General features: G+C 45.5%; 1 protein-coding gene across 1 annotated transcript in view; it reads right to left on the minus strand.

Annotated features, from left to right (window-relative positions):
• Positions 1 to 11,662, minus strand: part of LOC138674309 (uncharacterized) — a 51,941-nt gene extending 40,279 nt beyond the window's left edge. The window contains exons 1-2 of the mRNA XM_069762169.1: positions 11,633 to 11,662; positions 942 to 1,122 (exon numbers count right to left, since the gene is read on the minus strand). Coding sequence (XP_069618270.1) covers positions 942 to 1,101 — 160 coding nt within the window. The 5' untranslated portion in view covers positions 1,102 to 1,122; positions 11,633 to 11,662. The remainder of the gene's footprint in view (positions 1 to 941; positions 1,123 to 11,632) is intronic.
• Positions 11,663 to 14,994: the final 3,332 nt, after the last annotated feature.

The following is a 14,994-nucleotide window of genomic DNA, read 5'->3' on the forward strand; positions in this document are numbered from 1 at the left end:
ATGATAAATGCAGGTACAAGAGACTTCCTGTTTCTAACTAAAGAAAAGATAAAAGAGAGGAACTAGCTGGGTAGAAAGGCAAAATGAGCAATTGAAGCAATTGAAAGTAGCAACTGAAGTTAAGCATTTGAGACTATCCTGTATACCAATAGGGAGCATAGATTTCATACTTTCGGAGGGCCCAATCACCCTTTGCCATGCTGGTCTCTAGTGCCTCACCTTAGCTCAGTACTCTTGAATTAGCAGAAAATGCCCAATCAGCCAATCACCGGGTGCAGCGGGGACCCTCCTCAGCCCGGACTCTACTGAGCCAGGATTTTCAGGCATTTCGGGCATTTCCAGTGAGACAGAACCAGGGAGTGGGGACCAGTGGGGCTGGGTAGGCGAGATTTGACGATGGATGAGGATGAATATTGCTTCTTTGTCTATTTTTCTAATCTGGGCCCCTTTAAACGGGTTTTCTCTGCTTCCCGGCTTCATATTTACTGGGGGTGGTGGATTCCTGAAGGCTGACCGTTTAGGCAAGTGGTAGGGAGAAGAATGAAGGAACACTGAAACTATCCGAGCGATCCGGAAAGCTTCCGGGCAGCACATGCAAGTTCTAAAGCAAAGAGTTTGCAAATATGCGCTCGTTGCGTGGAAACAGGCGACTTCTGTTAGACTGTGGAGGTGGTCGGTAACCTAGGCAGCGAGCCGTAAACTATAGAAATAAAAATTCCTCTGTTCTTTAGAACAGAGAACATTTTTAATAAGATTTCAATTACAGCGTTGTTCGTTTTTACAAACACTTTGCAATTTTAACCATTCAACAAGATGAGACAACCCCTTTAAAAGATGAGACAACCCCTTTAAAAGTCATATTTATCCAATTGGAATCCTTTCTAATTCATCCTTCCCACCTTTCTCCCGAGTGGGCCCAATTTATCATTATTGTTTCTTACCATTTGGATCAAACTTTTTTATCATATCCATCAACTTGCGTTGTGTCACAGGTAGCTGGAACATTTCAATCCCTTCCCTCCGAATGCTCATGTATGGAGGCGTCGGATATGTAATTGGCTGCACGGAAAACCGATGCGGAAAACAGTAATTGTTCCTCATTGCGATGGGTTTCGATTCTCCCTGGTCAGATAAAGACAAAAAGAAAAATAATATGTAATGTGTTGTGAATTCTGTGGCTGAATTCACTCCTGTGGTCACAAGTGGTACTGCAGCTTCTGAGCTTCCTCCCTCAGGTGTTCTGGTGAGCTCGTTAACTGCTTCATTACTTAACTCCGCCTGATGCTGCTATCCTTGCTCCTTGTCAATGTTTCAGTGTTGGATCTGAGCTTCTCCTGATTGTTCCTGTGACCTGCTGCTCTGTATAGCTAAGTGCTTTTTGCTTTTTTGTTGCTTTTTTTTCTGTCCAGCTTGTCTTTTGTTTTGCTGGAAGCTCTGAGACGCAAAGGGTGTACCGCCGTGCCGTTAGTTCAGCACGGTGGTTTTTTTTTGCCCCTTTGCGTGGTTTTGCTTTAGGGTTTTTTGTAGACTGCAAAGTTCGCTTTACTGTCCTCGCTCTGTCCTAGAATATCGGGCCCCACTTTGCTGAATCTATTTCATCCCTACGTTTTGTCTTTTCATCTTACTCACAGTCATTATATGTGGGGGGCTGCCTTTTCCTTTGGGGAATTTCTCTGGGGCAAGTCAGGCCTATTTTTCTATCTTCAGGCTAGCTAGTTTCTTAGGCTGTGCCGAGTTGCCTAGGTAGTTGTTAGGCGCAATCCACAGCCGCTTTTAGTTGTGTTTAGGATAGGATCAGGTGTGCAGTCTACAGAGTTTCCACGTCTCAGAGCTCGTTCTTGTATTTTTGGGTATTTGTCAGATCACTGTGTGCGCTCTGATCGCTAAGCACACTGTGTTTCTGGATTGCCTTCATAACACCTGTCATTAGCAAACATAACAGTACAAGGAGCCCAACTAATGATTCTCAATAGAGGGAAAGAAAAAGTTCTGACATCATTTTTTTTTTTTTTCTGCTCTGTGTTCACTTTTTTTTTTTTTCCCCTAGACATTTGGGTGATTCTGGACACAGGTGTGGACATGGATATTCAGGGTCTGTGCTCTTCAATGGATAATCTCGTTATAAATGTACAAAAAATTCAAGATACTATTGATCAGAAATCTATGTTAGAACCAAGAATTCCTATTCCTGATTTGTTTTTTGGAGATAGAACTAAGTTTCTAAGTTTCAAAAATAATTGTAAGCTATTTCTGGCCTTGAAACCTCATTCTTCTGGTAATCCTATTCAACAGGTTTTGATTATTATTTCTTTTTTGCGCGGCGACCCTCAAGACTGGGCATTTTCTCTTGCGCCAGGAGACCCTGCATTGAGTAGTGTCGATGCGTTTTTCCTGGCGCTCGGATTGCTGTACGATGAGCCTAATTCAGTGGATCAGGCTGAGAAAAATTTGCTGGCTTTGTGCCAGGGTCAGGATGATATAGAAGTATATTGTCAGAAATTTAGGAAATGGTCAGTACTCACTCAGTGGAATGAATCTGCGTTGGAAGCTTTGTTCAGAAAGGGTCTCTCTGAGGCTCTTAAGGATGTCATGGTGGGATTTCCTATGCCTGCTGGTTTGAATGAGTCTTTGTCTTTGGCCATTCAGATCGGTCGACGCTTGCGCGAGCGTAAATCTGTGCACCATTTGGCGGTACTGCCTGAGGTTAAACCTGAGCCTATGCAGTGCGATAGGACTATGACTAGAGTTGAACGGCAGGAATACAGACGTCTGAATGGTCTGTGTTTCTACTGTGGTGATTCCACTCATGCTATTTCTGATTGTCCTAAGCGCACTAAGCGGTCCGCTAGGTCTGCCGTCATTGGTACTGTACAGTCCAAATTCCTTCTGTCCATTACCTTGATATGCTCTTTGTCGTCGTTTTCTGTCATGGCGTTTGTGGATTCGGGCGCTGCCCTGAATCTGATGGATTTGGATTATGCTAAACGTTGTGGGTTTTTCTTGGAGCCTTTGCGGTGTCCTATTCCATTGAGAGGAATTGATGCTACACCTTTGGCCAAGAATAAACCTCAATACTGGGCCCAGCTGACCATGTGCATGGCTCCTGCACATCAGGAAGTTATTCGCTTTCTGGTGTTGCATAATCTGCATGATGTGGTCGTGTTGGGGTTGCCATGGCTACAAACCCATAATCCAGTATTGGATTGGAATTCCATGTCGGTATCCAGCTGGGGTTGTCAGGGGGTACATGGTGATGTTCCATTTTTGTCGATTTCGTCATCCACCCCTTCTGAGGTCCCAGAGTTCTTGTCTGATTATCAGGATGTATTTGAAGAGCCCAAGTCCGATGCTCTACCTCCGCATAGGGATTGTGATTGTGCTATCAATTTGATTCCTGGTAGTAAATTCCCTAAAGGTCGATTATTTAATTTATCCGTGCCCGAACACGCCGCTATGCGCAGTTATGTGAAGGAATCCCTGGAGAAGGGACATATTCGCCCATCGTCATCACCACTGGGAGCAGGGTTCTTCTTTGTAGCCAAGAAGGATGGTTCGCTGAGACCGTGTATTGATTACCGCCTTCTTAATAAGATCACTGTTAAATTTCAGTATCCCTTGCCATTGTTATCTGACTTGTTTGCTCGGATTAAGGGGGCTAGTTGGTTCACTAAGATAGATCTTCGTGGTGCGTATAATCTGGTGAGAATCAGGCAAGGAGATGAATGGAAAACTGCATTCAATACGCCCGAGGGTCATTTTGAGTATCTAGTGATGCCGTTCGGACTTGCCAATGCTCCATCTGTGTTTCAGTCTTTTATGCATGACATCTTCCGTGAGTATCTGGATAAATTCCTGATTGTTTACTTGGATGACATTTTGATCTTCTCAGATGATTGGGAGTCTCATGTGAAGCAGGTCAGAATGGTTTTTCAGGTCCTGCGTGCTAACTCTTTGTTTGTGAAGGGATCAAAGTGTCTCTTCGGTGTGCAGAAAGTTTCATTTTTGGGGTTCATCTTTACCCCTTCTACTATCGAGATGGATCCAGTTAAGGTCCAAGCCATCCAGGATTGGATTCAGCCGACATCTCTGAAAAGTCTGCAAAAGTTCCTGGGCTTTGCTAATTTTTATCGTCGCTTCATCTGTAATTTTTCTAGCATTGCCAAACCATTGACCGATTTGACCAAGAAGGGTGCTGATTTGGTTAATTGGTCTTCTGCTGCTGTGGAAGCTTTTCAGGAGTTGAAGCGTCGTTTTTGTTCTGCCCCTGTGTTGTGTCAGCCAGATGTTTCTCTTCCGTTCCAGGTCGAGGTTGATGCTTCTGAGATTGGAGCAGGGGCGGTTTTGTCACAGAGAGGTTCTGATTGCTCAGTGATGAAACCATGTGCTTTCTTTTCCAGGAAGTTTTCGCCCGCTGAGCGTAATTATGATGTGGGCAATCGAGAGTTGCTGGCCATGAAGTGGGCATTCGAGGAGTGGCGTCATTGGCTTGAAGGAGCTAAGCATCGCGTGGTGGTATTGACTGATCATAAGAACTTGACTTATCTCGAGTCTGCCAAGCGCTTGAATCCTAGACAGGCCCGTTGGTCGTTATTTTTTGCCCGCTTCGACTTTGTGATTTCGTACCTTCCGGGCTCTAAAAATGTGAAGGCGGATGCTCTGTCTAGGAGTTTTGTGCCCGACTCTCCGGGTTTATCTGAGCCAGCGGGTATCCTCAAGGAAGGAGTCATTGTGTCTGCCATCTCCCCTGATTTGCGGCGGGTGCTGCAAAAATTTCAGGCGAATAAACCTGATCGTTGTCCAGCAGAGAAACTGTTCGTCCCTGATAAGTGGACTAATAAACTTATCTCTGAACTTCATTGTTCGGTGTTGGCTGGTCATCCTGGAATCTTTGGTACCAGAGAGTTAGTGGCTAGATCCTTCTGGTGGCCATCTCTGTCACGGGATGTACGTACTTTTGTGCAGTCCTGTGGGATTTGTGCTAGGGCTAAGCCCTGCTGTTCTCGTGCCAGTGGGTTGCTTTTGCCCTTGCCGGTCCCAAAGAGGCCTTGGACACATATTTCGATGGATTTCATTTCTGACCTTCCCGTTTCTCAAAAGATGTCAGTCATTTGGGTGGTGTGTGATCGCTTTTCTAAAATGGTCCATCTGGTGCCCTTGGCTAAATTGCCTTCCTCCTCTGATTTGGTACCTTTGTTCTTTCAGCATGTGGTTCGGTTGCATGGCATTCCTGAGAATATTGTTTCTGACAGAGGTTCCCAGTTTGTTTCAAGGTTTTGGCGAGCCTTTTGTGGTAGGATGGGCATTGACCTATCCTTTTCCTCGGCTTTCCATCCTCAGACTAATGGCCAGACCGAACGAACCAATCAGACCTTGGAAACATATCTGAGATGTTTTGTTTCTGCAGACCAGGATGATTGGGTGTCCTTTTTGCCGTTGGCTGAGTTCGCCCTTAATAATCGGGCCAGCTCGGCTACCTTGGTTTCTCCATTTTTTTGCAATTCTGGGTTCCATCCTCGTTTCTCTTCAGGACAGGTTGAGTCTTCGGACTGTCCTGGTGTGGATTCTGTGGTGGATAGGTTGCAGCAGATCTGGACTCAGGTAGTGGACAATTTGATCTTGTCCCAGGAGAAAGCTCAACTTTTCGCTAATCGCAGACGCCGTGTGGGTCCCCGACTTCGTGTTGGGGATCTGGTTTGGTTATCTTCTCGTCATATTCCTATGAAGGTTTCCTCTCCTAAATTTAAACCTCGTTTTATTGGTCCGTATAGGATTTCTGAGGTTCTCAATCCTGTGTCTTTTCGTTTGACCCTCCCAGACTCCTTTTCCATACATAATGTATTCCATAGGTCGTTGTTGCGGAGATACGTGGCACCTATGGTTCCATCTGTTGAGCCTCCTGCCCCGGTTTTGGTGGAGGGGGAATTGGAGTATATTGTGGAGAAGATTTTGGATTCTCGTGTTTCTAGACGGAAACTCCAGTATCTGGTTAAATGGAAGGGTTATGCTCAGGAAGATAATTCCTGGGTTTTTGCCTCTGATGTTCATGCTTCCGATCTTGTTCGTGCCTTTCATGCGGCTCATCCTGGTCGGCCTGGGGGCTCTGGTTAGGGTTCGGTGACCCCTCCTCAAGGGGGGGGTACTGTTGTGAATTCTGTGGCTGAATTCACTCCTGTGGTCACAAGTGGTACTGCAGCTTCTGAGCTTCCTCCCTCAGGTGTTCTGGTGAGCTCGTTAACTGCTTCATTACTTAACTCCGCCTGATGCTGCTATCCTTGCTCCTTGTCAATGTTTCAGTGTTGGATCTGAGCTTCTCCTGATTGTTCCTGTGACCTGCTGCTCTGTATAGCTAAGTGCTTTTTGCTTTTTTGTTGCTTTTTTTTCTGTCCAGCTTGTCTTTTGTTTTGCTGGAAGCTCTGAGACGCAAAGGGTGTACCGCCGTGCCGTTAGTTCGGCACGGTGGTTTTTTTTTTCCCCTTTGCGTGGTTTTGCTTTAGGGTTTTTTGTAGACTGCAAAGTTCGCTTTACTGTCCTCACTCTGTCCTAGAATATCGGGCCCCACTTTGCTGAATCTATTTCATCCCTACGTTTTGTCTTTTCATCTTACTCACAGTCATTATATGTGGGGGGCTGCCTTTTCCTTTGGGGAATTTCTCTGGGGCAAGTCAGGCCTATTTTTCTATCTTCAGGCTAGCTAGTTTCTTAGGCTGTGCCGAGTTGCCTAGGTAGTTGTTAGGCGCAATCCACAGCCGCTTTTAGTTGTGTTTAGGATAGGATCAGGTGTGCAGTCTACAGAGTTTCCACGTCTCAGAGCTCGTTCTTGTATTTTTGGGTATTTGTCAGATCACTGTGTGCGCTCTGATCGCTAAGCACACTGTGTTTCTGGATTGCCTTCATAACACCTGTCATTAGCAAACATAACAGTAATGTTAAGATCTGGAGATGTTAAAATTGCTTCTGCCTCTATAGTGCATTTACATAGGCGGTCCGTGTGCTGCAGTATGGGGTCTCTTTGCAGCACCATTTCTTCTACCTAGGCTTCTGATTACACAGATGATGGCTTAGGCAGGCACAGGATCTACATGAACAATATGAATGATGTATTCCTTTGTATAGTAATAACACTTGTTTTATCTGTCAGTACTAACAGGCACACACCTTCCGCCAGTAACTCCTCCTCTTACATGAACGTCAAATACAGTGGTGTGAACAAGTGTTTGCTCCCTTTCTGATTTCTTATTCTTTTTCACCACTATTCCATGTTTTCGTAGATAATGGCTCTAACTGTGGTTCGCTGGAATTCCAAAGCTTTAGAAATGGCTTTAGAACCTTTTCCAGACTGATAAATCCCAATTACTTTGTTCCAGACTTTCTTTGGATTGCGGCATGATGTCTAGCTTTTGAAGATCTTTTGGTGTACTTCACTTTGTCAGGCAGGTCCTATTTAAGTGATTTCTTGATTGAGATCAAGTGTGGCAGTAATCGGACCTGCATCTTCCTAAGGCCAGTCTCACACGTCCAGATAATTTCGGTACCGGAATTATCCATGTCCGTGTGTCCATGTGCTTACGTTGAACATCAGTGTGGCACATGTGCGGCAGCCGTGTGCCACCCGTGTGCCGACTGAGGACCACACGGACCGTGCAGGAGACAGCGCTAGAGATAAGCGCTGTCCCCTGCATGCGGTGCTGAAGCCGGTATTCATCCCTTCATCCCAGCAGCGTTCGCTGGAAAGAAGGAATGAATAATCTTTTTTTTAAATTTATTTTTGTTTTTAAAATAAAGTTGCCGGTAATCTGCCCCCTCCCACCCCCTGTGCGCCCCCCCCCTGCTGGCATTAAAATACTTACCCAGCTCCCTCGGCGCTTACATCCTCTCAGCGTCGCTGCTTGTCCTCTATGAGCGGTCATGTGGTGCCGCACATTACAGTGATGAATATGCGGCTCCACCTCCCAAAGGGGTGGAGCCGCATATTCATCACTGTAATGTGCGGCACCACGTGACCGCTCATACATTACAAGCAGCGACGCTGAGAGGATGTAAGCGCCGAGGGAGCTGGGTAAGTATTTTAATGCCAGCGGGGGGGGGGGGGGGGGGCGCACAGGGGGTGGGAGGGGGCAGATTACCGGCAACTTTATTTTAAAAACAAAAATAAATTAAAAAAAAGATTATTCATTCCTTCTTTCCAGCGAACGCTGCTGGGAAGAAGAAATGAATGGGGCTTCAGCACCGCACGCAGGGGGACAGGGCTTACAGTAGCGCTGTCTCCTGCACGGCACACGGACTGCACACGGACAACATCCGTGTGCGGTACGTGTTTTACACGGACCCATTGACTTTAATGGGTCCGTGTGATCCGTGCGCTCCCACGAACACTGACATGTCTCCGTGTTTTCCAAACGGACACACGGTCCGTGAAAACACGCTGACATGTGCAGAGACACATTGATTTTAATGTGTCTACGTGAGTTAGTGTCTCTGGTACGTGAGGAAACTGTCACATAACGTACCGGAGCCACTGACGTGTGAAACCGGCCTAAAGATGTGATAAATCACAGTTAATTTATGTTTTAAGGGGAAGGGGCGAGGGGAAATAACCTTTTCACACAGGGCCCTGTAGGTTTGGATTTCTTTTTCCCTAAATAATAAAGACCTTCATTTATAAACTGCATTTTGTGATTACTTGTGTTATCTTTGTCTAATATTTACATTTTTTGGGTGATCTGAAACATTTAAGTGTGACAAACATGCAAAAGAATAGGAAATCCAGAAGGGTGCAAACACTTTTTCACACCACTGTATTTCCGCATTGCAAAAATCCTCAGACCAGTGCCATTGGAGCTATCAGGTAAGCTCTTAAATATTTGCGCCATAAATTCCCCATTCATATCATCATTGCTATGTCAGATCAGTTTCCTTATGGATAACGGTGAATCCTGACAGACTCCATCGAATTTCAAAGGATCTGTCTGGGTGCTAGTATTTTTTACATAAAAAATAACGGTGCAAACCCTGATCTAATGCATTAATGTACAGTACTTGTTAATAGATTTTTTAGGTGTATTTTTTCCAGCCTGGAAGGCTATGAAACTTCACAAATCACTTTAAGGCCGGAGTCACACTAGAGCGTAAAACGTACGTGTGCTATACGGAAAAAAAAATGCATAGCACTTGGACCAATGTTAATCTATGGGGCAGCTCCTATCGTCCGTTGTTTTCTCGGCCGTATTATACGTGCGTACGAAATCACAGCATGCAGCGATTGTATCCGTATTACGCCCAAAATGCGACAATGCAAGTCTATGGGTGCGAGAAAAACTCGCATACCACACAGACCATCAGTGTGACTTGCGAGAAATACGCACCGGTGTCCTTTAGAAAAGCCGGCAATTCAGTGTGGCGTACAGTAAAATGACACTGACAGGTTAAAATAGATAGATAAAATAAATGTCGACAAATAGTATAGGTATATATATATATATATATATATATATATATATACACTGCTCAAAAAAATAAAGGGAACACTTAAACAACAGAATATAACTACAAGTAATGTATATCAAACTTCTGTGAAATCAAATTGTCCACTTAGGAAGCAAAACTGATTGACAATCAACTTCATATGCTGTTGTGCAAATGGAATAGACAACAGATGGAAATTATTGGCAATTATCAAGACACCCTCAATAAATGAGTGGTTCTGCAGGTGAGGACCACAGACCACATCTCAGTACCAATGCTCTGTGGCTGATGTTTTGGTCACTTTTGAATGTTGGTTGTGCTTTCACACTCGTGGTAGCATGAGACAGACTCTACAACCCACACAAGTGGCTCAGGTAGTGCAGCACATACAGGATGGCACATCAATGTGAGCTGTGGCAAGGTTTGCTGTGTCTGTCAGCATAATGTCCAGAGGCTGGAGGCGCTACCAGGAGACAGGCCAGTACACCAGCAGACATGGTGAGGGCCATAGGAGGGCAACAACCCAGCTGCAGGACCGCTACCTCAGCCTTTGTGCAAGGAGGTAAACGAGGAGCACTGCCAGAGCCCTGCAAAGTGACCTCCAGAAGGCCACAAATGTGCATGTGTCTGCACAAATGGTTAGAAACCGACTCCATGAGGATGGTCTGAGTGCCCGATGTCCACAGATGGGGGTTGTGCTCACAGCCCAACACCGTGCAGGATGATTGGCATTTGCCACAGAACACCAGGATTGGCAAATTCGAAAACAGGTTCATGCTGAGCACATGTGACAGATGTGACAGATTCTGGAGACGCCGTGGAGAGCGATCTGCTGCCTGCAACATCCTTCAGCATGACCGGTTTGGCAGTGGGTCAGTAATGGTGTGGGGTGGCATTTCTTTGGGGGGCTGCACAGTCCTGCATGTGCTCGCCAGAAGTAGCCATTAGGTACCGAGATGAGATCCTCAGACCCCTTGTGAGACCATATGCTAGTGCGGTTGGCCCTGGGTTTCTCCTAATGCAGGACAATGCCAGACCTCATGTGGCTGGAGTGTGTCAGCAGTTCCTGCAAGATGAATGCTTTGAAGCTATGGACTGGCCTGCCCGTTCCCCAGACCTGAATCGAATTGAACACGTCTGGGACATCATGTCTCGCACCATCCACCAACGTCACGTTGCACCACAGACTGTCCAGGAGTTGGTAGATTCTTTAGTCCAGGTCTGGGAGGAGATACCTCAGGAGACCATCCGCCGCCTCATCAGGAGCATGCCCAGGCATTGTATGGAGGTCATACAGGCATGTGGAGGCCACACACACTACTGAGCATCATTTCCTTGTATTGAGGCATTTCCACTGAAATTGGATCAGCCTGTAACTTCATTTTCCACTTTGATTTTGAGCATCATTCCAACTCCAGACCTCCATGGGATATTAGTTGTGATTTACGTTGATAATTTATAGGTTTTATTGTTCTCAACACATTCCACTATGTAATGAATATTTACAACTGGAATATTTCATTCAGTGATATCTAGGATGTGGTATTTTAGTGTTCCCTTTACTTTTTTGAGCAGTGTATATAATAATATAAATATTATATCTATAGATTTGTCTCCATAAAAAGAGAGGGTCTCAAACACATTTCTTGCACAGGGGCCCCAAGCTGTCAGTGTCCGCCACTGAAGATACCTAATGTTTGAGATGAGGATACCTCTTTACCAAGGTGTTAACAGCCGTTACTGACAAAAGCAATAATAACGAAGCCAACCTGTAACTGATATTTTATGGCTGGAAGGAACATGGACTCAATGCCAGTCTGCAACCTAAGGAGGACAATACACAACCACACCGTGATCATACAGGTGCATTCTGCATCAGTTCCTCATCATTTTCAAGAACTCTGCTTGCAATTACTAGGAACCTTGTTCTTATTCTATGCTGGTCCTGTAATGGACACCAGGGTGACTTCTCTGTTTCAGATTTCGGTGATGTGCGCTATAAAAATGAGTGCAGACAGTGTCAGATGTTAGCCATTCTTCCTACCACCTTAATATTAGCAGCTCCAGGTCAGGTAACATTCACGAACCATGTAGTGCACAATTACAGGAGAATTCCTTAGAAACCTCAGATTTCATTCTTGACTGAAACCAGACGTGATCACAGACTCACCCAACCCTGCGAACTACCTGTTCCTCCTCGGTCCTCACTCGCTGAATTCCTTAGTCTTTATGTTTCGCAGAGTATTTATTTGTATGAAGCATGTGGGCGGCACAGGCGTCCATGGATCACATCATTCTCCAAACATCCATGGCACACCTGCTCATGATCGCTGCCTGAATGGAGGTTTATTACTATCGGGTTTCCCAGTCTGATGCAAGTAAATGTAAAAGGGTTTACCATCTATCCATCGGATTGGTAATAAACATCCACAGGTGGGATCCTTCTCTGGGACCACCCCTGAAGGTGGTCCTAGTCCCTGTTCTTCCTTATTAAATGGAGTAACATAGTCACATATGACCACTGCTCTATTCATGTATCCTGCAAAGAAATTCAAGCAGAAACTATCCAAAAACTCACTAGTTAAATGGATGCAAGAATTGTAAAAAGAATTGTGAAGGTGATGTAAAAAGTGGGTCCTATATAGTGATGAGCGAGTATACTCGTTGCTCAGGTTTTCCAAAGCATGCTTGGGTGGTCTCCGAGGATTTGTGACTGCTCGGAGATTTAGTTTTCCTTGCCGCAGCTGTAAGATTTACAGCTATTAGCCAGCTTGATTACATGTGGGGATTCCCTAGCAACTAGGCAACCCCCACATGTACTCAGGCTGGCTAATAGCTGTAAATCACGCAGCTGTGTCAGCAAAAACTAAATCTCCGAGCAGTCATAAATACTCGGAGACCACCCGAGCGTGCATGGGAAAACCCTAGCAACGAGTACACTCGCTCATCACTAGTCCTATATTAACATGTAACTTGGCCTGGTAAGATGTTTTTATTGAAAAACCTTTTGATTTCAGTAAATGTGACCTCTTAAAGGGAACCTGTCATATCGGTTTAGTCGATATGAGATACGGTCACCACCTTTCAGGGCTGCTATACAGCATTCTATAATGATGTATATATGCCCTCAATCCGGTATGCAAGACAAGAAAAAGACCTTTTATTATACTCATCTATGGGCAGTCGGGTCTGATGGGTGTCGTTGGTGTTGGTCCGGCGTCTCACTTCTTCTTGTGATGCCACCCTCCTGCACAGCTCCGTATGGATGACGTGGCCTACATGATCCACACCAGGGCCGGACTGGCCATCTGGCAATTCTGGCAAATGCCAGAAGGGTCTGTCTGGTTGTGGGCTGCCTTGTCTGCTATGTTGTTAACAGAATTGGTGTTCTCAAGACACCCATATTGTTACAAGTTGTGACAGAGCACAAAGTCGCTGACTCCGCCACTTACCCCAGAAGGCAACGGGTATCATTAGAAATATTGGCCTTGTAGTAAATCTTGCTTTCTTCAATCCTGGATAATATTAGTAATATATCAACATCTGGTGCTCGGGGGCGGGGACGGCATGGGCCTGTGTGATTTTAAATGCCAGGGCTGAATTTCAGTCCCAGTCCGTACCTGATCCATACATTGTCCCCGGCATCTCGCTTCTGCACAGGTGTACTTCTCTCTGCTATGTCGAGGGCAGAGCAAAGAACTGCAGTGCGCATGCTCCGGGAAAGGTCAAAGAGCCTCGGCGCATGCGCACTGCCAACACATTATTTTGCCCTGATCAGGGCAGAGAAGTACAGTACAGGTGGAGCGCCCCTATGGGACCGTGGGGTACTCGGTACCGGGTCCTGCGGTTTACAGGGGAATGTCACGGTGGCTGACCCGGTCTGTGGCCCTGGGATGTCCGTGTAAAAGTGAAAGGTCTTTAAAGGGATAGAGTTTGTGTTCATGATGCCACCTGTGCTATTCAGTCAGGGTGACCGATGCTGCTTTAAGGGGTCCGCTGGGGTGATGTTATGGCAACTAGATGGTATACCTTCCCACAGGTGAAGTATATCCCCAGGGCTTCCCGGTGTGTAGATGGTGGATGGTGAGAGGCGCAGAGAAGAACGAGGACACAAGGTTGCAGTCCTTTACCTTTACTGAAGACTTCAGCATCCACAGTCCAGGGCACCAGATCACAAGCCAGGCAGAGTCCGGCCGGTTTGGAGGCAAGTCCAGAGTCCCCTTGTCTAGGTGGAAATCAGTAGCCTTTCCTTGCGCTGCGGTGGTGTAGTCCCTTACTGCCTATGGCTTCACATAAGGATTTCACAGATGTAATGTCTTTCTCTCTGTCCCCTATATAGGATAGGACAAACCCGTATGACTGGTGGCTTGAGGCTGTTTATAGGGACTCTAGCATGCCCCGGCCTCCATGAGTCGCCACCGTGCCTCCTGGGTTTAGGGTGGACAGGTAACTTGCAATTAGCTGTCCTGCCGGTCTCTGGAGCAAAGCATAAAGGTTCTTACTCCCTCGGTGTTCCGGCTACCGGCCTTCTGCACCTCAGAAGGAGGCAGCTTGTGCAGGGCTGGTCCCCTTCTGGTATCCTCTCCTTTGCTGCGACTCCCTTCACGCTCGCTGCAATACAGTTCTGCCTTCTGAATGTCTCTTTCTGGGAGCTGCAGCTCTGAGAGCATGCACAGCTCCTTTGGACCCTCTGTCCACCTCAGACTACTGTCTGGAACGCTCTAACTCTCCCTACAGACTACCAGTTATATATATATATATATATATATATATAGGGAATAAATAGGAGCAGAAGCTCCCCCTGGTGGTCTGGAGTGTGAAATGTGTTGCATGTTTGTTATCCCTCTTTGCCTCCAAACGCAGCATCACTCTCCCCTAGAGGAAAGCAATACCACTGCGACGACCAGGACCCTGTTTTTTGTGGGATGAGTTGACGTTTTTATTGGTACCATTTCCTGGCACGTGACATTTTTTATCGCTTTTTATTCCGATTTTTGTGAGGTAGAATGAACAAAAACCAGCTATTCATGAATTTCTTTTGGGGGGGGGGGGAGGCGCTTATACCGTTCCACGTTTGGTAAAATTAATTAAGCAGTTTTATTCTTCGGGTCAGAACAATTACAGCAATATCTGATTTATATCATTTTTTATGTTTTGACGCTTTTATACGATAAAAACTATTTTATATAAAAAAATAATTGTTTTTGCATCGTTTTATTCTGAGGACTATAACATTTTTATTTTTTCGTTGATGATGCTGTATGGTGGCTCGTTTTTTGCGGGACAAGACGTTTTCAGCGGTGCCATGGTTATTTATATCCGTCTTTTTGATCGCATGTTATTCCACTTTTTTGTTTGGCGGTATGATAATAAAGCGTTGTTTTTTGCCTCTTTTTTTTTTACAGTGTTCACTGAAGGGGTTAACTAATAGGACAGTTTTATAGGTCGGGTTGTTACGGATGCGGCGATACTAAATATGTGTACTTTTATTGTTTTTTTTTTTTAGTTATTTAGATAAAGAAATGTATTTTT

This window comes from Ranitomeya imitator, chromosome 4 (genome assembly GCF_032444005.1).
Source record: "Ranitomeya imitator isolate aRanImi1 chromosome 4, aRanImi1.pri, whole genome shotgun sequence".
Lineage (NCBI taxonomy): Eukaryota > Metazoa > Chordata > Amphibia > Anura > Dendrobatidae > Ranitomeya > Ranitomeya imitator.